This window comes from Neopsephotus bourkii, unplaced genomic scaffold (assembly GCF_033783945.1).
Source record: "Neopsephotus bourkii isolate Nb327-2 ecotype Australia unplaced genomic scaffold, CSIRO-AGI_Nbou_v1 NB_940, whole genome shotgun sequence".
Lineage (NCBI taxonomy): Eukaryota > Metazoa > Chordata > Aves > Psittaciformes > Psittacidae > Neopsephotus > Neopsephotus bourkii.
Genome location: NW_026901434.1, coordinates 2,963,497 through 2,990,914, shown reverse-complemented (window position 1 = coordinate 2,990,914; position 27,418 = coordinate 2,963,497). Strand labels below are relative to the sequence as shown.

General features: G+C 42.4%; 1 protein-coding gene across 1 annotated transcript in view; it reads right to left on the bottom strand.

The window, feature by feature from the left end:
• The window catches only part of ABAT (4-aminobutyrate aminotransferase), a 54,559-nt gene that overhangs the window by 10,673 nt on the left and 16,468 nt on the right, over nt 1–27,418 (bottom strand). The window contains exons 2-6 of the mRNA XM_061358289.1: nt 19,549–19,672; nt 12,352–12,449; nt 11,603–11,632; nt 10,955–11,072; nt 3,210–3,259 (exon numbers count right to left, since the gene is read on the bottom strand). Coding sequence (XP_061214273.1) covers nt 3,210–3,259; nt 10,955–11,072; nt 11,603–11,632; nt 12,352–12,449; nt 19,549–19,618 — 366 coding nt within the window. The 5' untranslated portion in view covers nt 19,619–19,672. The remainder of the gene's footprint in view (nt 1–3,209; nt 3,260–10,954; nt 11,073–11,602; nt 11,633–12,351; nt 12,450–19,548; nt 19,673–27,418) is intronic.

Genomic DNA, 27,418 nt, shown 5'->3' with positions numbered 1-27,418 from the left:
AGGATAGGGGCTACATCTGAGAAAGATAACACATGCAAGGATCAGCAACACAACACTACAAAAAACCAGATTCTTGACAAAAATCTGTGCTCATTGGCATGCTGTCTCCCTTCCAGACTCCTCAGGCATGTACAGTAATGGGCAGTGCAGCACAGAGATGGTGAGAACCCCCCATATGTTATTACTCCAGTACTCAACATCATGCCTTTAATCACACTCCAGAAAATTGACTGTGATATATCCAGACAGAGGTGCAGATCTGGGTACATAGAAAAGCTTTGTCACCAACAGTGAAGCCATGGAACGGGTTGCCTCAAGAGGCTGTACACCCTCCCTCCTTGCAGTCTGCAGGATCCAGATAAAGCCCTGAACAACCTAGTCTGACTCACACCTTTGAGGAAGGTACTTCTGGTGTCAGAAGGTATGGTGGGAATGCTGAGCCACTGGCCCACACAGGCAGTTCTGGAACACCCTCAGTCTCCCCAGTCCACTAACAGAGATGAATGTCGTGTTTATGCAATTAATGTAAATTAAGTGTCATGGATTAAAACTGACTCATCATTGCTCTTAGTTTTGTAGCTAACCTTATTTGAGTCACAATGTGCTACTTCGTATTTTAAATTAAACTTGCTCAGGAAAAGACAAGCTCAATAAGTTTGCCACCTGCAAAGCTGCATTATTTGCCGTTATTTTTGTTACTCTTCTTGTTGTAACAAGTCATTGTTGAAATTAAAGGCTGAGCTTCGATGACTTATATCTTTATGGGTCTCCAGAGGGGACACACTGCATCTGCCAAAAACATCTGTATTTTCACTGCAACTGAAACTTAAAGCTTGCACATTTATGAGCATCTTTTAATCTTTCTCCTCAATTTGTACTCATTTATTCAGATGTGTAGACCACAGCAAGGGGCATGAGTGGTCATTGTGCCTGCAAGAACACTTCATCAGAATTCTTAGGGGAAAACAAAGATCACATGAGATGTAACAGAGTGTGAGCTAGGACTTCGTAACTTGAACAAGTGTCTCACTTCCAAAACATGATTTCAACAGGCTCAAGCTTAAAAAAACCCCACAACCTGAGCAAGGATGTTACTGACAGATTAACACAAAGCTTTTGTTTAGTGTGTACGAGAAATCTTACTTGACTTTTTGTCTCAGCTTAGAAGTAAATTTTCATCTCAAGTCAGATAAGAGGCCACAAATTTGTTGTGAATTTGATTATGGGCTGTCACAGTCAATTGACAACATTTGCCACTGAGCAGAAAGTTGTGTTTTTCTTTTGTTGCTAATGAGATGCTCAGCACTGACAAGAAGAGAACATTGACATCAAGCTGCTGGAGTCCCAGATGAACAGATGCACATTCTGTTCTCTATACCTGGCTACAGAGAGGGTACGTGGAGCATTACAACCAATCAAATAAGAAAGCAATGATCCCATCATGAACATTAATCAAGGGCCCTCCCTCAGTGTGTACTGCTCAAAATAAGTACTTTCACAATAAAGCTGGTGCTTTATCTGCAGGCAGAGCCCGGCACACACTCCTGTCTGCAGTGGGTTTGCCAGCACAGCTTCCCCAAGGGCAAGTCCTGCCTGACCTCCTGGTGGCCTTCTATTATGGAGTTACTACTTCATTGGACAAAGAAAGGGCTACGGATGTTGTCCATATGGACTTCTGTAAAGTCTTTGACATGGTCCCCCACAACATTCTTCTCTCTAAATTGGAGAGATATGGATTTGATGGGTGGACTGTTCAGTGGATGAGGAATTGGCTGGATGGTCGCATCCAGAAGATAGTGGTCAATGGTTCAGTGTCTGGATGGACAAGAGTGACAAGTGATGTCCTTCAGGGGTCCATACTGGGACCAGTACTCTTTAATATCTTCATCAACAACAGAGTGGGAGTGAGTGTGCCGTCAGCAAGTATGCAGGTGATGCCAAGCTGAATACTGCAGCTGACATGCCTGAGGGACAGGAAGCCATCCAGAGGGACTTGGACAGGCTCAACAGGTGGGTCCATGCAAACCTGATAAGGTTCAACAGGGACAAGTGCAGGGTCCTGCACCAGGGTCAGGGCAACCCTTGGTATCAATACAAGCTGGGGAATAAAGGCATTGAGAGTAGGCCTGAGGAGAACGACCTGGGGGTACTGGTGGATGAAAGACTGCTCCATCCCTGGCAGTGTTCAAGGCCAGGTTGGCCGAGGCCTTGGGTGATACGCTTTAGTGCGAGGTGTCCCTGCCCATGGCAGGGGTGTTGGAACTGGATGATCTTAAGGTCCTTTCCAACCCTAACTATTCTGTGATTCTATGACCTAGCAGCGTGTACTTGCAGCCCTGAAGGTCAATTGTATCTTGGGCTGCATTCAAAGGAGCATTGCCACCAGGTCAAGGGAGGTGATTCTGCCGCTCTGCTCTGGTGAGACCCCACCTGGAGCTCTGTGCTCAGCTCTGGAGTCCTCAGTACAGGAAAAACATGGAGCTGTTGGAGAGGGTCCAGAGGAGGCCACAGAAATGATCAGTGATGGAGCACCTCTGCTATGAGGAATGACTGAGAGAGTTGGGGTTGTTCAGCCTGGAGAAGACAAGACTCTGGGGACACTTTATTGCAGCTTTTCCGTTCTTAAAACGGGGCTATAAGAAAGATGGGGAGAGACTTTTTACCAAGTCCTGTTGCAATAGGACGAGGGGTAAATGGGTTTAAACTAAAAGAGGGGAGATTCAGGCTGGACACGAGGAAGAACTTCTTTACAACAAGGGCGGTACAATACTGGCACAGGTTGCCCAGCAAGGTGGTGGATGCGCCATCCCTGGAGACATTCAAGGCCAGGCTGGATGTGGTTCGGAGTGACCTGATCTAGGTGAAGATGACACCCTGCCCAGGCAATGCCCAGGCTAAAGCCTGCTGGATACACAAACTGCGCAGGGAGGTGCAGACTGATGGGGTTTAGCGCTGCCCTCCTGGTGGATTTGGGCTGGTTTCAGAAATCGGAATAGGGGACCAACAAAAGCTTTGATCTCATATGTGGGACAGAGGGGTCCTGGCTGCACTATTCGCTCTGGGCTTTGGAGGCAGTTCCTTTGGAGGCAGCAGATCCCATCGTACTTTAAATTGAGTCATTAAGCATTATCAGTTTAAGAGAAAAGTCAGAATGTCCACCACAAGGAAGAGGGGATGCCTTCAAGTACTTCATGTTTTAATCCACTTACCAAGTTCTGTGGCTGCTGCAGAAGCTTTATCAGAGACGGATGGCTGTAACCTAATAAAAAAAGAACAAAGAAATAAAATAGTTATTTCCATCTGGTTTCAATAAACTAATGTGAAGAGTAACCTAGACAATAACCTTAACTTAATGCTTGACTGCTTCTATGTAACTTGTGTATGTTTTAGCTAATAGTAATAGAACTTCTTTTGAAGTCAATGTATTTTAGCTTCAAATACATTTTTACAAAATACATTATCTGGAACTTTGGTACAAATTTAGTGTCAGGAAACAGTAAAACTTACGTAAGTACTGAAAGTTAAAAACTGAACACAAAAATAAATGAATATGATACGGATCTTTTGCCTGACAAGGCCTAATTGAAGCATTACAGTTCCTACCTAATTACTGAAGAACTGACACTATTAACCACTTGCTCGCTCTCCTTTCTATGTTTCCCACACGTACTCGGTTTCTGTACAGTGCAACATGTGAACCTCTCCCCTTCCTCAGTTAACAGCAGCTTTGCATTCTGCCAATGAAGCCCACAAGCTGTTGTTTCTGTAGGTCACCATTTAGCTCTGGCATAGAAGTGTCTCCAGTCTCTCCTCCCTGAAGCAGGCTGCTTGCTATTCTCACTCACCACAATCCTGATCTGCTAGACTTGTGTGGCTTTCACCATGCAGTGACCACCCAACACCGTGGAGGGAAGTTCTGCAGCTCTGTCCATTTCAGTAGCTGGAGCTATGCCTTCATAGCAGTCTTTATCATCCTTGAGTATCAGGCTGATTATTCCCAACACAGTGACAGAGCTTCCCCCCTCCCTCCCCACAATGTGCTTTTTAACTGACTGGATTTTTCTTCATGGCAAAATCAACATTCCCCCTGTTTCTTCCATGCCATTCCTCAGTATTAGGCAGCTGACCATACAAAACAGACATGCATAAATCCACACTTACTGTTTTCCCAAAGAAAGCTCACTTAGCAATTGTAATTTCACTGCATTACAGTGTGCTAAGAAAACATCAGCAAGGGCTTTTTGTCCTTCAGCAGCTCCAGCCAGGCAGTGCAGGGTAACCTTACTAGCACAGCCATGCTGTTCTCAGAGCTGGCTGTTGGTTTCTGAAGAGCACATGCTATGGCAGACCCAGCAGGGACAAGCCCTGGGACTCCAGCAGAACTTTGCCAGTGGCTTTACAGCACTCCTTGACATCAGTCACAGTTGGGCAGCGTTCACCACACCACCCTCTACACTGCTACCTCCACGCCACGTGCAGAGTGCTGCCAAAACTGGGTTTGAGATGTGCCTCCATGTTGTCCAGACTGGCAGGTATTCATGCGCTGGCATTTATCTGCACTCCTGAAGATGTGCATTCCAGCCAGGCACACTGCAGATGTTCATGTGTGATCATTAACAGTCCCACAAGAAGGAAGAGGCTTTCTACACAGACAGCCATGCACTTGGACCTCGTGGGCTGTGATAAACACCCAAATCTAACCTGCCACAACCCATCCATCATTCCAAGACACCTGCCTGAAAATCTTTGTTTCTCATAAATCCATATACCTCAGCTGTGCATCACCATAAAAAAACCCTGTTTGACAAACTGCTGTCTTGTATTAAAGCAGCAGATTCTGCTCTTTTCACTGTCTTTCATGACCAGTTTTTTGTTCCTTCCAGTTTTCCTTACTTTGACAAAGTGTTACTTGGGAAAGATGCAACTGTGTGTCCTTTTTACCCAGAAACAGCAAGATACTAAGGATGCTTTGGATCTAACACAAGAGAGATTGATGTTCAACCGTGCGACTTGCTTGCTTACCAGTAAACCAACCTATCTGATCTAAATAAAAACCCAAAAAAGAAGCCCACAAAATTTCATTTGAAGCCTGATTTCTAATGCATGAAGTGCCAAATCCAGAGATTAACATCATCTTTTATATAGCCTTGTAGAAACAGTTGGAAACTTCATCTTCCCTACTGCTCAAGAAGTCAGCCCGCTCTAATTTTATCGCAAAAGCTTATCAAGCCAGTGCAGCTGAATGACAACAGCCCTGATTATCCTGGCTGAGCAATGGAGCTTTAGGCTACTGCATTAACAAATCAATTATAAATTCTGTTTTGAGTATTTTAGTTCAAAACAAGGAAATACCCAGATTGTTTTAGCTGCATGTCATGCTGCAAAGAATCTGTTGAAATTATTATCAAGAGAATCCAAGCAGTTATTTGTGACACAGACAACTAAATCTGCATTGCACCTGCTGTCATGGGAAGAGCTGTTGCTGGGCTGAAAGCTGTGTCACTGTGAACTGTAGCTGTGCTACTGCTGAGAGCACCTTTGAGAGTATACCTGGTATTTTAGAAGTCTCCAAACTAAACTCACAGAACTTTGTTATAAATAGCTACCACTGCTTAGGAGCTTAACCATTAACTCTGCTATTGCTGGTAACGACATGTAACACTGCTGCTGCTGTCAAGATGCATGAAGAATGCAGAGATGTTTGCATCTTCTCTTAAGTAACACAAATTCAAGGCTTCTATTACCCATAACTTACCCTTCCCACCCACACAAGGTGTGTTTCCCATTCTCTTCACTTCAGGCCCAGTGGCCCCCCTAACGTTCCCTATTCAGCTGGTGCATCCCCACACAGGCCCCAGGAAAAAAAGAGAGAATCCTTAGAGCCCGGCTGTTTCTGAAAGATGCTGAGCTGGTACATGGGTTAATAGACATAAAGTAACACCAGGAAAAACTAAGTGGTTCAATAACTATTACACAACTGTGGCAGACAAATTCAGGAAGCTCTAGGCTGAGATGTCAAACAGTAGCATGCTTCGCTGCCATAACCAATGTGAGGGTTTGTAGCTTTAGGAATCCACTCTCACATACACTCCTTCCAGAAGTGACAAGGCTGGCTCTTGAGAGGACACCTGCTTCATCACTCTTGCTGTGTGTCTAGATCAATGTGACAGGAAAGTACATGTCCTCAGGCTCATGAATGTGCCTCTTTGCAAGAGGAAAAAAACTGGAGGCTGCTAAAACAATGAGATGGAGAAAGCCCGAAGAATCCATTTGATCCAAGCAGCAGGCTGCTGTCAATAGTATCCAACTACACCTCTGCATCACCCCAAACAAAACAGGCCTTCCCAGCACTGAAACCCATGTTTCATTTAACATTTCAGGATGGTTGCTAGTACACATGCTCATAGAATCTCCTCTTGTATTTAGCTCCATGGTGTTTCTAACTCCGGACAGACTAGATACAGGTTTAAAGGAGCATATTGTGCCACAGCTTCCCAAAAACCATGATAAAAAATTGGTTTAGTTTTTGGTTTTCAGCAAGAAACAGCCCAGAACATCTTGCCTGGAGGTTTTTTATACTTTAATTCTTATCTCACCACCCAGGCACTTATTATCTCTGAAGCTCTGCTGATAAATATATTCTAGGTGGCAGACCATTATTAAATCTCAGGGCATCTTGACAGATTCATAAAAGGTTTTATTGAATTTACTTGCAGAGAGATAAGCACAGATGACTCGCAAGCACATTGTGATCTTGTTTTGGTGTCCCAGTCTAGAACCTGATGCTGTCACCAAGAGGGATGTTATTAGTAACCTCTGCAGCTTCAGACAGTCAGTCTTGTCATTCAGTGCAACTTAAAAAAAACCAAATGAATGCTGTATGGTCAATTAGATTTAGGTCAGCCTGTAAATATTCCGTTTCCATTTACCCTTTGTTGCTACAAAGGGTATCACAGCCATTATCTGAGAAGCTATATGAAGAACTGCACTATAGTTCCCTTGTGACTGAGGAACATGTCCTCTAGGACAAAAAAACCACAGCTTATTCTCACAAGCAAATTGCCACAGATGAGGGAGGAACTAGACGGCCTAGCTAATATAGATGGCTTATCAGTTATAGGTACTGGAGACTTATATTTATGTCACCAGTTTCAATCAATCAGAAAAAGTAAACTGCAGAAGCCCCTGCCCATTTCTGCCTGTTAAGAAAGTATTTCCACCTAAAACTTAAACGTTTTATACACAAAAACTGTATTAAAAGAGGTGTGCTTGCACCTTCACGCATTAGAAAGTCAGAAAGGCTCAGTGCAGTACATGAACAACCTTCATTTCATTCTTTTGGAGTATGCACTGGCATTCATAGAATCATAGAATCATATAATGGGGTTGGAAAGGACCTTACGATCATCCAGTTCCAACCCCCCTGCCATGGGCAGGGACACCTCACACTAAACCATCTCACCCAAGGCTTCGTCCAACCTGGCCTTGAACACTGCCAGGGATGGAGCATTCACAACTTCCCTGGGCAACCCATTCCAGTGCCTCACCACCCTAACAGTAAATAATTTCTTCCTTATATCCAATCTAAACTTCCCCTGTTTAAGTTTTAACCCATTACTCTTTGCCCTATCACTACAGTCCCTAGTGAAGAGTCCCTCCCCAGCATCCATACAGGCCCCCTTCAGATACTGGAAGGCTGCTATGAGGTCTCCATGCAGCCTTCTCCAGGCTGAACAGCCCCAAGTTTCTCAGCCTGTCTTCATATGGGAGGTGCTCCAGTCCCCTGATCATCCTCATGGCCTCCTCTGCACTTGCTCCAACAGCTCCACGTCCTTTTTATGTTGAGGACACCAGAACTGCACACAGTACTCCAAGTGAGGTCTCACGAGAGCAGAGTAAAGGGGCAGGATCACCTCCTTCGACCTGCTGGTCACGCTCCTCTTGATGCAGCCCAGGATACCGTTGGCTTTCTGGGCTGCAAGCTCACACTGCTGGCTCATGTTCATTTTCTCATCGACCAGCACCCCCAAGTCCTTCTCTGCAGGGATGCTCTGAATCTTTTCTCTGTCCAACCTGTAGCTGTGCCTGGGATTGCTCCGACCCAGGTGCAGGACCTTCCACTTGGCATGGTTAAACTTCATGAGGTTGGCATCAGCCCACCTCACAAGCGTGTCAAGGTCCCTCTGGATGGCATTCCTTCCCTCCAGCGTATCAAGAGAACCACACAGCTTGGTGTCATCGGCAAACTTGCTGAGGGTGCACTCAATCCCACTTTGTCAGCGACAAAGATGTTAAACAAGACCGGTCCCAACACCGATCCCTGAGGGACACCACTCGTTACTGGTCTCCAGCCAGACATTGAGCCATTGACCACAACTCTTTGCGTGTAGCCATTCAGCCAGTTTTTTATCCACCAAGTGGTCCATTCATCAAATTGATGTCTCTCCAATTTAGAGACAAGGATGTAGTATGGGACAGTGTCAAATGCTTTACACAAGTCCAGGTAGATGACATCAACTGCTCTTCCCCTGTCCATCTGTTCCGTAGCCCCATCAGAGAAGGCCATCAAATTGGTCAGGCAGGATTTCCCCTTAGTGAAGCCATGCTGGCTGTCACCGAGCACCTTGTTGATTTTCATGTGCCTTAGCATGCCTTCCAGGAGAACCTGCTCCAAGATTTTGCCAGGCACAGAGGTGAGACTGACTGGTCTGTAATTCCCTGAGTCATCCATTTTCCGCTTCTTGAAAATGGGGGTTATATTTCCCTTTTTCCAGTTGTTGGAAACTTCACCTGACTGCCATGATTTTTGAAATACGATGGCCAGTGGCTTAGCAACTTCATTTGTCAGCTCCTTCAAGACCCATGGATGGATTTCATCAGGTCCAATGGACTTGTGTACGTTCAGGATTTTAAGATGGTCTTGAACCAGATTCTCTCCTACAGTGGGCCCAAGGTCTTCATTCTCAGTCCCTGTGTCTGCCTTCCAAGACTTGGGTGGTGTGGTCAGAGCCTTTGCCAGTGAAGACCGAGGCAAAGAAGTCATTCAGAACCTCAGCCTTCTCCAAATCCTTTGTAGCCAGTTCTCCCGAGAGCTTCCAGAAGGGGCCTACGTTGTCCCTAGTCTATTTTTTTATTCACTACGTACCTATAGAATCCCTTCCTGTTATCCTTAACATCCCTAGCCAAGTTTAATTCTAACTGGGCCTTAGCTTTCCTAACCTAGTCCATAGCTTCCTGGACAACATTCCTGTATTCTTCCCAGGCTGTCTGTCCTTGCTTCCACCTTTTATAAGCCTTTTTTTAGATTTGAATTTTCCTCAGCAGCTCCTTATCCGTCCAAGGAGGTCTCCTGGCCCTCCTGCTGCACTTCCTTCTAGTTGGGATGCAACACTCTTAAGGCTGTAGCAGGTGATCCTTGAATATCAACCACCAGTCCTGCCCCGCCCTGCCCTCTAGGGCTATATCCCATGGAACCTTACTAAGCAGGTTCCTGAAGAGGCCAAAGTCTGCTCTCTTGAAGTCCAGGGCAGTGAGCTTGCTGCACACTCTTCTCCCTGTCCTGAGGATCTCGAATTCAACCATCTCGTGATCGCTGCATCCAAGGCTGCCCCGAGTGTCACATTTCCAACGAGCCCTGCCCTGTTGGTGAGCACGAGGTCAAGCATGGCACCTCTCCTTGTCGGCTCTTCTATTACTTTCCTTCAACTGCATCGCCATGCACTAGTTTCTCAAATCCGCATTTCTTGTGTGAAGAACGGGAGGTCTTGAACACTAAATGCACTTCCTTTCCTAGGCCTCTACTGTCCAATCCAACTCAAGCTAGATGAGCATTGGCACACAAGCATTGTGCTTCTTGTGTGTCATTCCTGTTTCTACATTAGCAGTGACAAAGTTAACTCAGTGCAGCATCTAGCTAAAAGATAAAAATTATCTAGAACTTCTGTTAATGAAAATAAGCTGCAAAAATTTAAGAGCTCTGGAACAATTACACATTTACTGAGGTGCTACATGAGAGCAACAATACTGTCTGCAAAGCAGACTGGGATAACTACAAAATCACTGCCATAGGACCCACAAGGTCTTCGGTAACAGAATTTTGGTAATGACCTGGACAGCACTAAATTCTGTTTCCAAATAAGGGAGGCCTGTAGGGATGGTTTTGAGTCATCACAGTTTCTATACATAGCACAACATATACCTTTTAAATTACCCCAGCACTCCTGCTCTTTTTGCTTTTGCAGAAATGTATTTTTAAGCAACTGATAGGAACCATGGACAAGGAACAAACCGAACACCTACTGAAACTTGTATTCCTTGCACTTGGAGCCTACATCTCTGCCTTGATGCTTTTCCTTCTTGAAATGCTTCATGAAAACATAAAATCATCTGACTTTCCCAAGTAGTTGACACATCCCATTGCTTGGTTCCTCAGCCCGGCTGGCCTGCCTTTGCTTCCACTCAGCACCACAGTTCAGTGCTTGGTCTTTTCTCATCCTATTGGAGTCTGTATGGAAAACTCCCTTTTTCAGTTCTTTTGAGACAGAAGTGTTAACTAAAGCATATAATTTATTGTTAAAATGTTCAAGTCATGTTTGTTAACGTTTAAAACAGTAACGTACTGTTACAGAATCATAAAGTAACAAATCCAAGCAAACAAAGACCACTTAAACCATGGAACTTGCAAATATATTCAAGTTAAGATTAATACTAGAGCAACTTCCACATACCACTATGTACTTCCAATGAGTTGTCAGTATTCATTTGTAGTTTCTTCAGCTGTTCAAAAACACCACACATAATACACAGCATTGAGGTGTATGTACCCTTACTGCAACAAGGCATACCTTATGTCTGATTTGTTTTTCTATCCAACTGTCTTCCCTGGTGGCCGAGATAGATAAGAAAATGACAACTTGAGGACAAAGCAAGAAGCTTTGGTACAACTGCCTCCTACCTATTGGGATGGATGAAATCTGAGAGTAGAGATCCAGCATGCGATTGCCATCTACATCTACGAGGTAGTTCCCTCGGCTCTCTTCATAGTTGCAAAAAAAGTGTACTGCATCTGCATTCTGAAAGGAGAAAACAAACAATTAATGCTTTAAAATGCAGCAGTGTATAGGTAGGTTCAACTAATGGCTCTACAGCAAAATCTGATCATATCTAACAATAAGATGCAAAGGCACATTATATTAATTGCATAGGAATTAACTGTAGAGCTCTTTTTATAAAGAGGGACTGTTAAAAGGGCAAGTATGCAGTTCTACAGAAATAAAGCACAGGCTTTAAGGAACTGCTCATCTTGGCAAGGCAATATGCACATATTGACATACTTTTAAGATCAGGCCCATATGTACCTGTATTTTTATTGGCCACTTCATACCAATTTAAAAGGCATGTATAGTGTTTAAATAACTGCAGTATCCAAAATATACTAAAAAAGATTTTATTCAGATGTCCATTCATTCAGTGTGGAAACTCAGAGACAAGTGTTTTACCTTTTTTTTTGGGTATGGAATTAAACATACACAACAGGATTTCAAAACAAGTTCCAAAATCACAGTATTAATACCTCCAACACTCAGAAAACTTGACAAGTTACCTGAATGCCACTCAGCTGCTTCATTAATTCCTGTAAAAAAACAAGCAAACAAAAGAGTCTCAAGTATGTAATTACCATATACTGAAGTAGAACGTATGCTTCTTTTTTAAAATCACATCAACCATATGCAAAGCTTGCAGTCCTGTGTGCTTACCTAGCAACTCTACTTGCCACATGGACTTCCACAGTGCATCTTGCAAATATTACAATCAAAACTATGAACTGTGGCATGCAAAGCTACAGGGGCTGCAAACACAGTTTAATTGTAAATATCCCCAAAGGGAAAGCTGCCTCTTCTATACTGATCAACTGAAAACAAGAGAGAAATCAGAAAATAAGAGAAGCCAGAGTCCTACAAATTGGAACTCTTTCTTCACTTCAAAACCAAAACATTATTTCATATCATATAAAGCCAGCTGAGTTTCTGTTTTAGCAGCAGCACAGGTGACCAAGCCTCATGAGATGTTTCATCAAACTGATGCTCTTTTGCTTTCAATTACTTCATATGGGAAGCTGGCAGTTGAGATTCAGATCTCTCTCTCAGAGAGAGGGCATTTCATTCATGAGCTTTTCCCTCTCAGCATCTTCATAAAAGTGGCCATAGACTGTTGTGAATTGATGTTTATTCATATCAGATTTAAGGGTTGGAATTAAATTTGTTTTCTAACAAGTTAAACACAGCTAAAGAAAAAAGAAAAAAGGAAAACCAAACCCCACAAAATCCAATCTACTGTGCTTTGGTAACTTACTCTAGATCGTGGTCCAGGAACTTCTGTCTTCATTAGAGGTCCATCATAATCAAAATCCACATCAATTTTAGCTGCAGCTTGACTGATATATCTATGTCCTGTAAGAAATAATGAAAACCTGAGTACAGACTGTATTTTCTGTGCTCTCCTCTCAGAATAAATATCCATACCTTACCAGACTGAGAACACTTGACAGATGAGACTCTACATTGTACTGTATGAAGGGAACTGAGTATCTTTGACAAGTGTTAAAATAAAACTAATACAAGGGAGCTGGCTTTAAAATAAATAAAAAACCCAAGTGAATTGACAAGGCAACTCTAGAGAAACATAAGACAAATCCTGCTGTGAAGGAGAGGGGCACTTAGAGCACATCTCTTTCTATCTCTGTTGCTGAGTCTGTCCATTACACCTCTGCCATAAATTCCCCACTCCTGTGCAGAGTTGGCTTCATTCACTTATAATTCATTCAGTAATAACCAAAAAGCCTGCTGGAGTCCAAAAGTAAAAACCCTTGCAATGTTCTGCAATAGCTCAAAGAAAACCATCTGGGAAAGATTTGTCTCAGAAAGGTAAATGGCTATGTTTAAAATAAATTCAAAATTTCACATGAATGCAGCATCTTGCAGTACAGCTCTGAAATCTGGGTCAGAAATTGTGACAGTTTTTCCTCTTATCCTGCCTCTGACCTTGCTGTTCTTTATCCACATGTGTAATTGGGGAATCATAATAAACTTGACATCTTAATGAAACAAAAAGGCAAAAATCCCCTGTGCTTCATCAGTAACAGGCTCTGCTTCCATTTCTGAAGTAACTTTCAAAATCCAGGGTTTCAGCATGCTTCATATGACAGAGACAGTTCTGGTGAGCATATATTCCAAATATGTACATATTCTATTAAAGGGAGTACAGGATAATATGGGAATTGTACATTTGCAACAAAGGAAGTAGACTCAAGAGCTCTTGCAATTGCATTTTTGTCAGGGAGCACTTGCAAACCTCTACCCAGGACAATGTCAACAACAAATTAACCTTCATATGCTTAATTTAGGGGAATTACACTTGGACCAGAATAATACTTGAAATATAAGGGCATAACTTTAGTCTGTGATAGGCATTTTTAAATTGGTGCAGTTTAGATAGCCCAAATGTTTGCATAGCCCAAATGGCTTGCCTCAGTTTGTCAGCCCACGCTAAGATGTCTCAGTCAAGCTTGATTTTGAGAAACTATCTAAAAAATTACAGCCCTTTGGGATCCTCTCTAACTGAGCACTTAAACTCACTGCTCATTTTGGGAAAACTTTGCCTGCAAAGATGATTATTCTCAGCTTTAATTCTAAGCCCTTATATCTGAGATGCGTCAGTGCCTCTCTGCAAAGCTATTAATAGATTTCATTACAGCAACACCATTTTGGTGCCATTCTGTTTAGCGTTCATGTAAATTGGAGACCACATGACAACTGCTCCACTGGAAAAAAAGCAACTGCATATAAAAGATCAAAAGTCACACAATTCATAGCCAATAAAGATGCAGATTTAGTAGACACACCATGAAGTCTAAAAGGGGAAAAGAGACCAAACTAAGCCTTTTGTGCACTCTGCTCCTCCCTGATGGAGATCACAGCAAAGCAGTGATAAATATTTCTCCTTGTGTGTCCTTTTCTCTCCCCCGAGGCCCAGCGCACACAGCACAGCTCTGGGAGGTGGCTCACTCTCCTGCCAAGGCTTTTCCGGACACTGTGTGACCGCTGGCCACATCAATACCTGCTTTGTTTTGCTTGAAGGAGGATTTCAACCCAGAGACCATCTCTCTTGCTTCCCCTCACACCAAGTGTCAGTATTGCATTCCCCTAGTGAGACAAGTAAATGCAAGTAAATTGGATCACTCACTGTAGTGTTCTGTCCCCTAGTAAACTGCAGTGTGCTCTGCTCAGCTGGCATTTCTCTCTTGAAGGTACTCACTGTACTTCACAACTGAGCCCAAGTTATTCCTGTTTAACTTTTTATATCAACTGATCCTGCGAGAGACCCCTGGAGTCATCCCATAACTCAGGCTACTCCCAGTTTCATACTTAGATGAGTTTAGATGTTTGCATGTCAGGTCTTGGCTTGAACACTGCACTTTGCCTCTCCAAAAGACAGCAGAGATGAGACACACAAAAACAGATTCTCAGTATGTCCAAGCAAGGTACTTTCAGTCTGATGGGTGTCTGACTTCATTAGTTTAAAATAAAGGGTTTTTCTTCAAAAGAAAAGATGGAAGCTCAACAGAAATGTATTACTGGCCTAAACATCCTCACAGATCATTATTTTTTAAACAACATAATTTTATGTTAATACACTTAAGTACATATTACACTATAACTTGTATGTAAATCAGTACCTAGATGTTTAAAGATACGCTCTTGACCTAATGGACCAAGTCAATTCAGTGACTTTCTACTGAGGGTCTATGATCAATCTGCAACAGGAAAAGATTCTTGTGTTGTACGAGCTTAACTGAAGAGCAGGACCAAACGACATGACCTCAACTCTCACCCTAAAAGTGTGTAGAGGTAATGGGCTATAGCAGAGTCCATCTGAAGCAGCAATAGGAAAGCTCTTAAATTACATTTAACTAATACGACTGAGAACAGCATCTTCTTTTCCCTGGTAAACAAAGCTGTTTTTTCATATTATGGCAAAAGTCAAACCCCCAAAGTATGTACTATTAATGAACCCAATCATCAGAGAGCATATCAGCTGAGTGATTTGCAGAGTTTTCTAGCCATCTCATTTAAAGAGAGTGGGTACAATAAGTTAAATGCTATTTTCCTTGCATCTTGCAGACTTCTCAAAGCTCTGTGCAACACACATCATCTTCCTAAACACTTGCATAACATCAGCAAATAATCACATCCTTCCTTTTCATCTAAGAGGATGTAATGATTTGCTGGCAGACAGAAAAGCTCGTTTTCCTACTTCTCGTTTCTATGCTACCCTCATCACTCACCAGGTGTCTCACCACACAATTTTTAACAAAGCACCACATTGCTATAGGAACATAATTGCTGTAAGTACACCCTCCTAGCATCTTATGATGTTGGTAGTCACAAAGAGCACTACTGTTAGCAGGGCTATGTGCTAAGCAGTGATCTCTGATAACAACAGTCAGGTTCAGCACAGGGTTAGAAAGAAAGTGCTTAAACCTCTGATATGTTTGACCACAAATAACACTCCTGTAACAAATCCTGAGTGTACAGCAACTGGGGATTGCCTGGGAGAAACTCCAGTGGAAGCAATGAAATTGCATCAGTGTAATTGAGAGAAGGATCTAATGCAAGATAAAAAAGGCAAGAAGACAGGTGAAAGCAAGTGCTGGCAGAGCAGATCTCTAAATGTGTTTTACTGTGATAGAGCATGGAGTGAAAGCTCTCCAGTCCCCAAAGAGGCACATTACATGTGCCATAGAATGGCTGCCCTATGCAAGTGCAGAACAGCAATCTCCCTGGCATGCCTTCAATTTACACTCCATGATGTCTATCAAACCACCTTCCAGACAGAATTTCTAGTGTGGAGGCCCTGACAGCCAAAAGTAGGAGGACTGTGATTTCCCCCAAGTCCTCTTTTAGGTGTTGCAAGTAGAATCTGTTACAAACAGATCTTGAGACAGAATGGCAAAAGGCCAGGCTAGCTAGAGATGTTTGGGAAAACGAACATCACTATTGCATAATATTGTGAAAACTGAGACTGCTATTTACAGAGTGCTTCGCTGTATGATCAGAAGCTCTTCCTTATGAGATTGTCTGTGTTTCAGTACTCCCACACTGGAGATTTTATTGGAAGAGGATTCTCCAGAGACAAAGAAAAAAATCCAGTACCCAAGAGGCTGTACAGAAGTGGAAGCTCCCATAAGAAAGATTAAGAATATTCCCGCTCCTCATCAGGGAGGGTGAGAGACTGAGACAGTACTTAGACAAGCTGAGAAAGACGAAGTCTTGGGAAAGGTAATAGGTTGCAAATATATAAAAGGCTACTGCAGAAACCACATTCCAGCTTCCAGGTCCTTTGAGGGCAGGGCAAATTTTTTTCCCGTTTTGAAACTCAGGCTAAATGTTAGAAAAAAGTTTTCATGGTAAGGGAGGCTGCAGAAGCTACACTGCTGGGAGCCTTTAGGAACAGCACCCTAGAAGGGCACAGGCATGCAGTAATGCAAAATGATGCTAACTTAAGGCAGAAGACTGACCTTTTGGCATGCTTTATGATTCGAGACTGAGAGACCAATTCAACCCCTTAGGGTAATCAGTAGGAAACTGAATGTAGATCTCTGGAGTCGCAGCCTGCCCAAGTAGTTATGTACTACCCTACCAGCTAACAAACAACTGAATCTTCACCTGCCTCCAAAGCATGGAATGGAACAGCTTTTCCTATTACAGTGGCGTGACTGATAAAACCAGAGCTGGCACAAAGCAGGGTAAGTATTTACATTCAGACTGTTGTGTTCACCTTGCAGCACAGTGAGCTGACAGCAACAGTAGAACTCAGTTCAGGTAAAGTGTAACACGGAGGCACGCTGTTTTGTCTCCCAACGCTTGCCTAGCTGTTACTGTACTGACAGCAGTACACAGGAGTCTTTGTTAGAAAAGATCATGCAGCTACTCAGCCTACAGGCGTTCTTCTGCCACCCTTCAAATTCCAGTGATCTTTACCTTTGAGGCCAAACTATCAAGTATAGATCAAATACCTAAGGAAAATAAAACCATATGCGACTAAGGCTTATAAAGGAATAAGGACTCCACATACTCACAGGCTTCACAATTTTGCGGGTTTGGGGAATAGTACTGTCATATTTTTGCCTAGCTGTTGCATTTGATCAACTTAACTGATTTACATTTTCCCTTTCTAGTTAGCTTGCCACAGACCAGCAGTGTTAATAATGAGAACACTACAAGCAATGGCTAAGTAAAGAAGATTCTCCAAATAAATGCTTATCTCTTGCTCATGTTCCATATAAGACTGAAGGCTTGAAATCTATCTTAATATAACATATCCCTCATGTACAACTAGAGTTTACCTTTGTTTCCACCTGTTTTACAACTGAAGGCAAACTTGCCAACTTCCTTCCCTTCCACTTGCCCCCTTTTTTTGTCAGTAACCGGTTTATTTCAGCCTCAGGGCCAGCACAATGCTAATTCCCACATTTGCTTTAAAAATCAGAAATAATCAAAGGCAAAAAAAATCTCTTTCTGTAAATCAATTTATCAGATTCAAGCTGAACTGGATTATTGCGCTTAATGCACACACACAACTGAAACATGACAGCCCACAGACATAAAGACTTCTACCAAGAGGCAATGTATTCTCTCCTCCTCTCCACCTCCATCCCTCTTTGCAAACCCTGTCATTTCAGTACCCACAGAAAATAAATCAGCAAACCAAATGGCACCGCAGGGTTTTTTGTGGGAGTAATGTACAAGTCTCTCTTTCAGTCTTCAAAGCTCTGAACTTGAGTGCTCAAAAATACCTCAGAGGAAAGCACCCTGGAGCAGAGAGCTCCTGGATATCAGTCTCAGCATTTCCCCAAAAACCAGCAGAGACCAGCAGCGCAGCACCCTTAGCTGGGGCTCACTACAAGAATGGCCCCGAACTCCAATTTTTGCTACACGAATCAGAGCCTCCTGCCTATTACGTCAGCCAGGAACGTTGCAGGCTAAAAAACTGCCAGGATACAGATCCTTCTGGTGAAGGCTTCTCCTCTTGGTCCATCTTCTCTAATGTCTGGACACAACACAGAGCAGTCAGTCCCAAAGGCCACATGTCTGTGATATACACTGCAGCCGAGGCCCTCTATTCTTCTATTCAAAATTTTAGCAGACTTTTCCATTTACAAGTTTCCTGAAAGCAAGGATGCATTAACGGAGCCTGGAGGTACTTTCCTTTCTCATTGCAGAACTACACCCCCCCACTGCAATAGTGAGAAAGGAAGAATGAGTTGCTGCATCTGCCCCCCAGTGACTTCACATATCTTGCATAGCTGCAATATATCTGTCTTGTGGTTGGCAAGCAGCATGGAAGTGTGAGAGACACGGGGAGGGACCAGAAGCAGTAATGATACTGAGATAACAAATTAGCTCAAAGGACTGACAACTAACAAAGGCCTGGTTGCTGCAAGCACTTTCCATAGTCCACTATCGACCAAACTATCCCCACTCTTGCACAGCACAATGAGTGGCGTCACCCCCATAAATAGAAACACATTCTGTACTGAAACACTGACCTAATACTTTTCCAATAGTTATCAGACCAGGCTTTGTGTTCTTTAGCCAAAGGTCAGTTGCTCCCCAAAGTGTATTATTTAAAAGGAAATCAATCATGTTTAAGTTTTTGAGCAAATGGAAGGGTTTTCTGTTTGCCTGGCAGTGACAGAAGGAGCACAATGGCACTGGAAGAAGGCTGGAGGAGAGAACAAGCATTAATATTTACTCAGTCACAAAAAAAGCCATTCAGCCATACTGTATTCAGTGTAACAGCACATGAAATGGATGGTAGCCAGACCTCAGATTCTACACTGCTTTGTCCAAAAAAGCCAACAGAATTTAGTTTTCATATCTATTTCATAAAGATTGCAGGTTTAATATACACATACACAGGCTAAATTACAAGCCCGAGCCACGCAAAAACTTGCTGTCATACACTTACGAGACAGTAGTTTGATGCCACGTGGTAGGTTTTTATTTCACACTAGAGCTAGCTCCAGACACAAGTACTCATCCTCAGTGAGGGCCACCTCTTCTTCACATTAGTCACACAAACCCTCTCACAAGGGAAGATGGGCAGGGTCACACTACACAGCACAAAGACAAGAACCAGCTGATTCTGATGGATGATCGTTTTAGCTCTGCACCATGGAGCATCAGAAAGTAAGAGAAGAGTTCCAAGGGCTGAAGGGCTTTGTTTCAGTTAACATGTTTACAGTGTAAGTTATGAACTGAGTTTTGCTTGCAGAATAACCATTGAAAAAAACCAACAACGCCACAGCACTTCTATGGGCCACTTCTGGCTTACAGCTGCATCACTATCCAAGATGCAGAACATCATATTCTTAAAGACTCAACATCACCAGACTAATCTCAGCAATGTTCAAACTGGAATTTTGTCTACTAGCATGAATGAGTACTTACCAAATACAAACCAATATAGTAAAAAAAACCCACTTACCAAATACAAGCAATCTGGAGTTTTGCTGCACGCAGCAGGTCAGCTGTCTACTCAGCAACATTGACGCCATATTTTCTTTACTATGAAGACCAAGTCTTGAGAGATTTTTTTTCTGGCTGATGCTCTGAAAAAAAGAAAAGCGAACACTTATTCGTGTCCCTACAGATGCAGCCGCTATTCCTGTGCCATTCATTTCAATTTCCCCTTTCACTAATTTCAATCCAAAGAAACTGACAGCATGCTTTGATAGATTAATGCAAATGTTCAGAGCAGTCTCAGCACTGAGCCCCAAGTCTGGTGCTAGGTCTTGTTGAAGCAAATGACTTCTAGGCTAAATCTGTATCTCCCAGCTTTAGCGGGGACCAGGGGTAAAGATCATTACCTGTTTCCCCTTGCTCTTCTTTTCTACTTTATGTATGCTGACTATATTGAACTTTTAAAAACAATGTTTCCAGTCAGTCTCTCAAGCCAATCTGTTACTTCCATTCAACCAAAGTTTATGAGAAAAATCTCATACAAAATAACCTAAACGAACCAAACAGCAGGGCAAGCATTAGGAAATAAAAGAAAGTAAATCCCCTGAAATAACAGGTTCTACCAATTAACCACATCTCTATGAAGAGCCTGTGAGAGCTGGGATTGTTCAGCCTGAAGAAGGCTCAGGTTGCATCCCATCAGTGTGTAATAAATACCTGAAAGGAGGGAGTAAAATAGGACCCAGAGTCCTCTCAGGGGTGTTCAGTGACTGTACAAGAGGAAATGGGCACAAACCAAAACACAGCAAGCTCCATCTAAACATAGAAAAACCCCAGACAGGTCACCCAGAGAGGGGATGGAGTCACCATGCTTGGAGATATACAAAACCCAACTGGACATAGTCCTGAGCAGCCTGCTTTAGGTGATGCTGCCCAAGCAGAAGGCTGGACCAGATGGGCTCCAGAGGTCCCTTCCAACCTCAGCTGTTTTGTGATTCTGCCTCAGCTATTTAAATATAAATGACTTTGTAAAGTCAAGTACCATGAATAGTAGTATGACTCCTTTTTCACTCTGGACCACCTCTGAAGAAAGCCTGGCTGGAAGTCATAAATAGATAAAACAGGTCATTGAATTATTACCTAGAATACAGGTTAAATTAAAACTTTACACTTAGAAGCTTTGGTACCCCATGTATGTAGGGCACTAGATGTCTTCTTTGCCTGTACAAAGACTGAGCTGGCATTTTTCATCTCACTGGATGTCCGTCCCTCTACCCTCAGAAGGTGTAGGCCATCAGCGGCAACTGGCCAAGGCCAAATGAAATGTGGCTATTACCTGTAAGGCTCCTGGAAAGAACTGTATTTAACAAATATGCTCCAAGAACAGAGCTGAGCTTCCAGTAGAAAGAGATGATACCTTACTGCTTACATCAATGCCATCAATAAAATATGCAGCATCATGACTAAATGCAAGGAAGCAGTTGATCTATTGCTACCACAGTAAGTACCACCTTTTACCCAACAGTAATATATCAGAAACTTAGTTACTGTATTGTCTTTAACCAAAATACCATTTGTTTTCCTTCACACTTGAGCTTTTTCAAAACTGGGAAAACAAAAACCTCCTTGCCTGTGAAGATCTACAAATGCATAGACCTGTTAATACTCAGGTACAAAGAAATTCCCCTGTGGCTTCCCAGACAGTTAACACAGCATTTGGTTTCACTTGGTTTGCTCTGAGCTCAATTTAAAATCCAAGGTATTTTGAAATCTGCCACGGTGAGCAAACACTTGCACAATGTTTGAGAGCATGTTGGAAAAGCTGGATGAGCTTTGTTAAGTTTTGGGTCAGAAGTGTACAGGGAACTAGTTTTTTGGGTTTTTGGTTTTTTTTTTCAAAAAATAGTAGCTTCATTTATAAGACAAGATTCATTCATTCATTCAGCATTTTTTCACTCTTGGCTCTTTTCTTTATTGTGCTAACTTTTGCATGATCAGTATACAAATGCCCCAATACCATAAATTTCTTCTCATGACTATTCTCTAGCAAAAAACAAGTGCAGGTCTAAGTCAGTGAGACTCCTGCTGTGGAAAAACACTGTTAAAAGGGTGAATCAGCCCAGCAGCACCTCTCACAATGATTAACTACCTTGACTGATGTCCCCTGCTCAGGATTATTTATCTGGTTTGTACTTGTGCAATCAGAAGGCTAAAACACCCCACCAAGATTTGCTTCATTGTTCTAAACCCCTCAGTCATCTCCCATGGGTGGTTTGGTACCAACTGACTAATCCACCTTCCCCGCAGTGATAAGATGTTCTCATACAAGTCACACATACCATCCAGTCACATCACATGGTTGTACCCACCAGAGTCCAGGTCTCCCTTCAGCAGTCCCTACTCTTCCTCCCCTAGGTGAACCACTCTTACCTCTCTTCTTCCAGAACATTATTTTAGATTTATATTCACTGCTTATCTTAAATTCTTTAATTGTTAAAATAATAACAAAAATAAAATAATAATAAAAATAAAAGGCAAAAAATATATTTGGAAATGGTACTGGCTTTCTGAAAAACTCATAGAAAAAATTATTACAAGAGGTTTAAAAATAAAGTAGCTTAGCCCTAATTTTCCTTGACAGTTGTTATATAAAAAGTCTTACCACAGTCAGAATAAATCATGCAATATCACGTGATTTATACTAAAATCAAGCTTCTTTTCCATCTCCATTATGTACACGAGTTCTCAAAGGAGATCAGCTGATGCAACTGCTATGTCTCTAAGCATGTGCTACTTGGTTATCATAATAACCAATTGAATTGTGCCTCCATAATCCACCTCTTGATCTATTCCCACCAGCCCAGCTTGCTGTAGCACTGCAAGCAGCAGTGGCACAGATTGCAAGCCAGCAGAAATCAGTTCTCTGGCATGCATCAAACCAGGAGCAAAGCCATGCTGCATCGCCTCTGCTGCTTGCTGATTTAAAATCCGGGCAAAATGCATCCCCCAGTTCCAGACTGGAAAGGGGATGTGATGAACAGCGTTTAGATGAGATCTGTGATGAAATGCTAGCTACCTTAGACAAGTGAGGCTCTTCCAGAAAAAGATTCATAAAGGTCTTCTCTAAATACTTTTCCTCTAATGGCAACAATCTAAGTTGGTGAAGGCCATTGCCAAAACCAGCTTTTCTGAATGTTCAGGACATTAATTTTGCAGATACTTTTGCATAGACTTGTGTATGGAATTTTGCATTACATAAACACGTGCATCGGCAAATAGTTTAAGTCGCAGACATGTTCTTTCAGTAAGAAAACTGATTTTCCAAGAGGAAGCTCAGCACAGTTTGCTGAGCACATGAAGCACGAGGATTTGAGGAGTTTTAAAATGCACACTGCAAAACTGGAGGGATTATATTTTTTAACAGCAGCTCTTAAAAATCTGTACTGAGTGATTATTTCTGATAGGCAGAATTTGTTACTAGGAGCCATTCAGCAGCACTAGCATTGGCTACTGCGGACACAGAAAGATGGGTTGGTTTTGAGCTAACAAGATTATATTTCTTAGGGGGACCTCCTGGAGAAATAAAATATATTTAGAGAGGGACCCCTAACCTTGATCAAGATACAAGAGCGAAAACAGCCAAACTAGGAGTTCATATAACATTCTGGCTTGCTCGCAGAAAAGCTAATGCAGCATGACGGCTGTGTTTCAGACTGCAGCTTGCAAAAACATGCCTCTGAAAGAAAGCAGGATAAGAGTTGTGAAACACAGACCAGCAAAACAAGTCAGCACTGCAGATTTGCATCTCCTCCTTGCAACTCATGCCAAAGACACAGAAGCCTGTTTTAAATTCATGGGGGCAGATTAATCTGTCCCTTGGCTGCTAAAAACCCATTTAACCGGGAACAATTAAGTGGTTTAGGAACAGCAGCAGGAACTGCACACTCCACAAGTCTTTACAATATGTATTTGGGGAGAAGAGAGGTAAAGGCAAATTCATACCTTTTTTCCTGTTTTCCTTCACTTGACTTTTCTATGGTGCAAAGCAGTGAGGGTATCATCATGCTACATTTAATTACTGTGAAATTCAAAACACCTTAAACTACCTTTAGTCCTGCTTGCTTGGACCCATCTCGATGTGAAAGCAGCTCATTCTCTTTAGGAGCTGTGCAGGGTGTGCTGGGGGCCACAGGGGAAGCAGCCCCAGGTCCTCAAGCTTTGCCATCCATCCCGCAGATGGCTGCAGACGCTCAGCATGATTTCATGCTGCACTTTCTGCATCTGTTTTTTAACAGTGAAAGAAACTGCAAATGGAGATAACAACTTAGCTAAGGTTCCTGTGACTTAAACAAAAGAACAATGTTGAAAAGCTTGTCAGTACTCAAGTAGCCATGCTGGAAGTGAGAAAACACTGCAAAGCTGATTCTCTTTGGAATTAATAGTTAATTTCCTTGGCTTCACAGGATAGTGAGTCCAACTACTGTTGTTACAAAGACCCACAGCATGATAAAGTGTTAGTGGCTCAGGTTTTTTGTGTTGTTTATCTTCCATAAACTCGTTTCTCCTTTTCTAACCCCCACAATGCTCCCATACCTGTACTTCAGGGCCCTTCAAACAGCTTTTCTGGAAGAGAATCAGACTGGAATCTGAGGCAAACTTTTGGAAAGAGTTTGGATAATGTGGCCAGGATATGGGCACCACGCAGAGGGAGCCACAGACCCCATCACATAGGCAGTGACTGTTGCATGGTAAATGAGAGATGAGATAAGCAGTTCTGAAAGAGAAGAAATATATAAAGGCTTTCAAAAGGAAGTATCTTAACTGGTCCTACATTCTGCACCCCATAAACTCCCCAAAATCCCTTGTTTCTTTTTTTTTTTTTTTTATTATCTTCATCAACTTGTGGCAGATAACATTCCGTGTCTGGGGTTCACAAAGCAGAGAGTTGAAAGGTCCTGTCTTAAAAGAATAATAAAAATCTGTTTGTTAAAGGGGGGAAAGTCTCCTGGTTCATGAACAAGCATCTTTCATGACTTAGGTGATGCAGCTCAAGCATTTTACTTCTAAAACCAGCTCAAGATGATTTCAGAGTCTGGAGTTTCAAAGAAATGTAAGTATGGGTGTGATGGAAGACAATTGAGTCTGTCATCCATTAAACATAAGCACATCCTTTCCTAGTCTGTATCTGAGGAAGAATGGGGCAACCTAAAGTCATCGCAGTATCTATGTAAAAAGATTCAATGTATAGAGCAGTCATTGTTCAAAAATGCACAGCCATCACCGAGTACTGCTCCACCCTCCTCTGGGGAGACAGGGAATGTCCACAGGCAAGAGATCAATAGAGAAGAAAACTGAATGACTTCACCAGTTTTATTGACAGAGGGCAGGGTGACATCAGAAATCCTGACTTACTACTTTAGCCACTTAAATGTAGTAAACAACAAAGTAAATAAAGAAGCCTGCCAGCATATTGATGTATTGAACTGCATTTCACTTGGTCCCAGAGGCAGAGTTAAGAGTTCAATATAAACTATGTAGTTATGAAAGCCTGAGTGCACACAATGAGATGCAACAGGTCCTTTTACTTCAACGGGTTTTTTTTTCCTCAAAGGTACAGTTCTGAAAAATATTTTAATTAGCTTACAACAGCATTTGCAAGAGAAGTTTGCTAGAGTAGTACCAAGAATTTCTAGTAACAGGTAGATTAAGGACCATGGAAATGAAATGGTCCTGTTAAGAGTTAGTTGCAAGCAAATTTACATCTAGCATTCATATAAGGCTGACATTAGATTTTCCATCCAGCATCTATATAAACCCAGCTCAAAACAGAGCCGAACCCCTGATTTCAGAAAGAACAGTACCTACCACCACCCTCATAAAGGTGGCACAGGAAAGAAAAACAAGCTGCTCCTCACCCAGCTTAGTTAACCAAAACCAGTCTCATACCAAAAAAGCAAAGGTGGTTAATAACCACTCCACAACATCAAGGCCACATACCAGGATCACTACAGAGACAAGCTGAGGACAAGGTCAGCTTGGGTCTGTGGGTAAACTGACACATCAAAGAGACCCCTAAGTGAAGCTCAACACTTATTTAGGGCAATTTCACAGGCAGCAGCCAAAAAAGTCAGCACAAAGAGTGACCCTCATCAAAGAATGGTGAGCTTGTCCTGGGAGCTCACCAAGGCACTTTCTACCAAGCAACACTGACACCAAAACAAGCGACAGCAATCTGCAAATGGATGCATGTATCTACCACCAAAATGGGTTTTACCAGTAAACACTTCACAAGTTGATAACTGCTTTTACTGTTTATGCCTCTAATAACCTTAACGGCTTTGTGTAGAACAGGGTGTAACTGGAACCTCCGTGATTGTACTTAAGTTGTCAAGGACACAGTCGTCATAGTTACAAGTGAAGCCCAAGTGTCTGTTATTCATGGTTGCTTATTTACTTATTGATACCGACAGGCTCAAACACTCCCACTACTGTTCAGAGGACAGAAATGGGGAGACTGGTTTTGTCACTCAAGCCTTGACAAAACAGTAAGTATTGCACACAACTGTATTAAGTCTTCCCTAATAAACTGGCATTTTTCACAGCTACCTTCTCTCACTCACATTCAGCTGGCATTCAAGTCAGGCTGATCAGAACACTGCTGCAAAAGCCCAGAGCAAGATGCAACATGCAAAACAAAACCCTCCTGTCTGTACCTTGGAAGTACAGCACAGTATCCATCCTGGCATGGCAACAACTGCCTAGGTGAGACCAACCATCAGGTCAGAGCTGAACCCACAGCAAAGCTAGAACAGAAACCTTCAATCCTTCCACCAAGTTTTATAACTCATTTACAGGCAGAAGTGTCATTACACTCATGCATCCAGTTTATCTTCCTCAGATGTCCCCTAAGCAGGGTTTGGTGGCTGGGTATGAATATATATGGGTTTGTTTTCTTAAAAAAAAACAAAAAAACCACAAAAAAACCACCACCCACAAAACAACAAAAAATTCTGTCCTTGTCTCCGTTTTCCTTCTCTCCAACAAATACCGGACCAAGCAAAGACTTCTGGTCCATGATCCAGTGAATAAGAACAGGTGGGAATGTCATGATTATGGCACACTAGGATTCAGGTGACTCACTGAACTTTTCAGCAGCACAATTTTGCTTTAAGAACTCACTGCAACAGGTAAGCTGGGATGAGATGTGCCTACACCTTCCCTGAGAGAAATACATTCTCACAGGAAAAGAAACAATGGGGTCAGAAAAGTCATCTGTTAGAGACTGGGCAAGTTCCAGATCCAAACTATGCAAGTAGCATACCTGTACATAAACGTTAGTAAAAACCAAGCACAAACAATGTTAGATGAAAACATACTAATTTTTTTTTTAGTCATTCCTTAATCGTTCCCACTGAAAAGAATTGCACTTTGGTATTTCAGGAAACTTAACTAGTGAGCTACACATAAGAACCTCTCTTCAAGCCTGCACATTTTGAATCCATTATTTTAAATGCAAATGGAAACAACATATCCAAACCATGACTGTTAATTTCCACACATTTCCCACACCAAAACAGTCCAGCTCTCAGAGGGTTAAGTACCTTATATTAAGACACAGCCCTGCTTTTCAGAGTAGTTACTCCACAAGCTTTCTGTAGTTCTGGAAAAACTGAAGTATTGCAAAATACCCTCAAGTTGAGCTTCATCGAAGGAAATTCAGTTACATTCCTTGTCAGATTTTGTTCCTCAGCATCCTACCACTGCCTCCTCAGAGGTCATGAAATTAGATAAACAGCATCAAATAAAATGCACTGTAAAAGCACAAATTATTTCTGCTTCCTGAACTCATAAAAGAGCTCACTTGGAGGCAGCCTGCACCAAAGCGAGGGAAACAA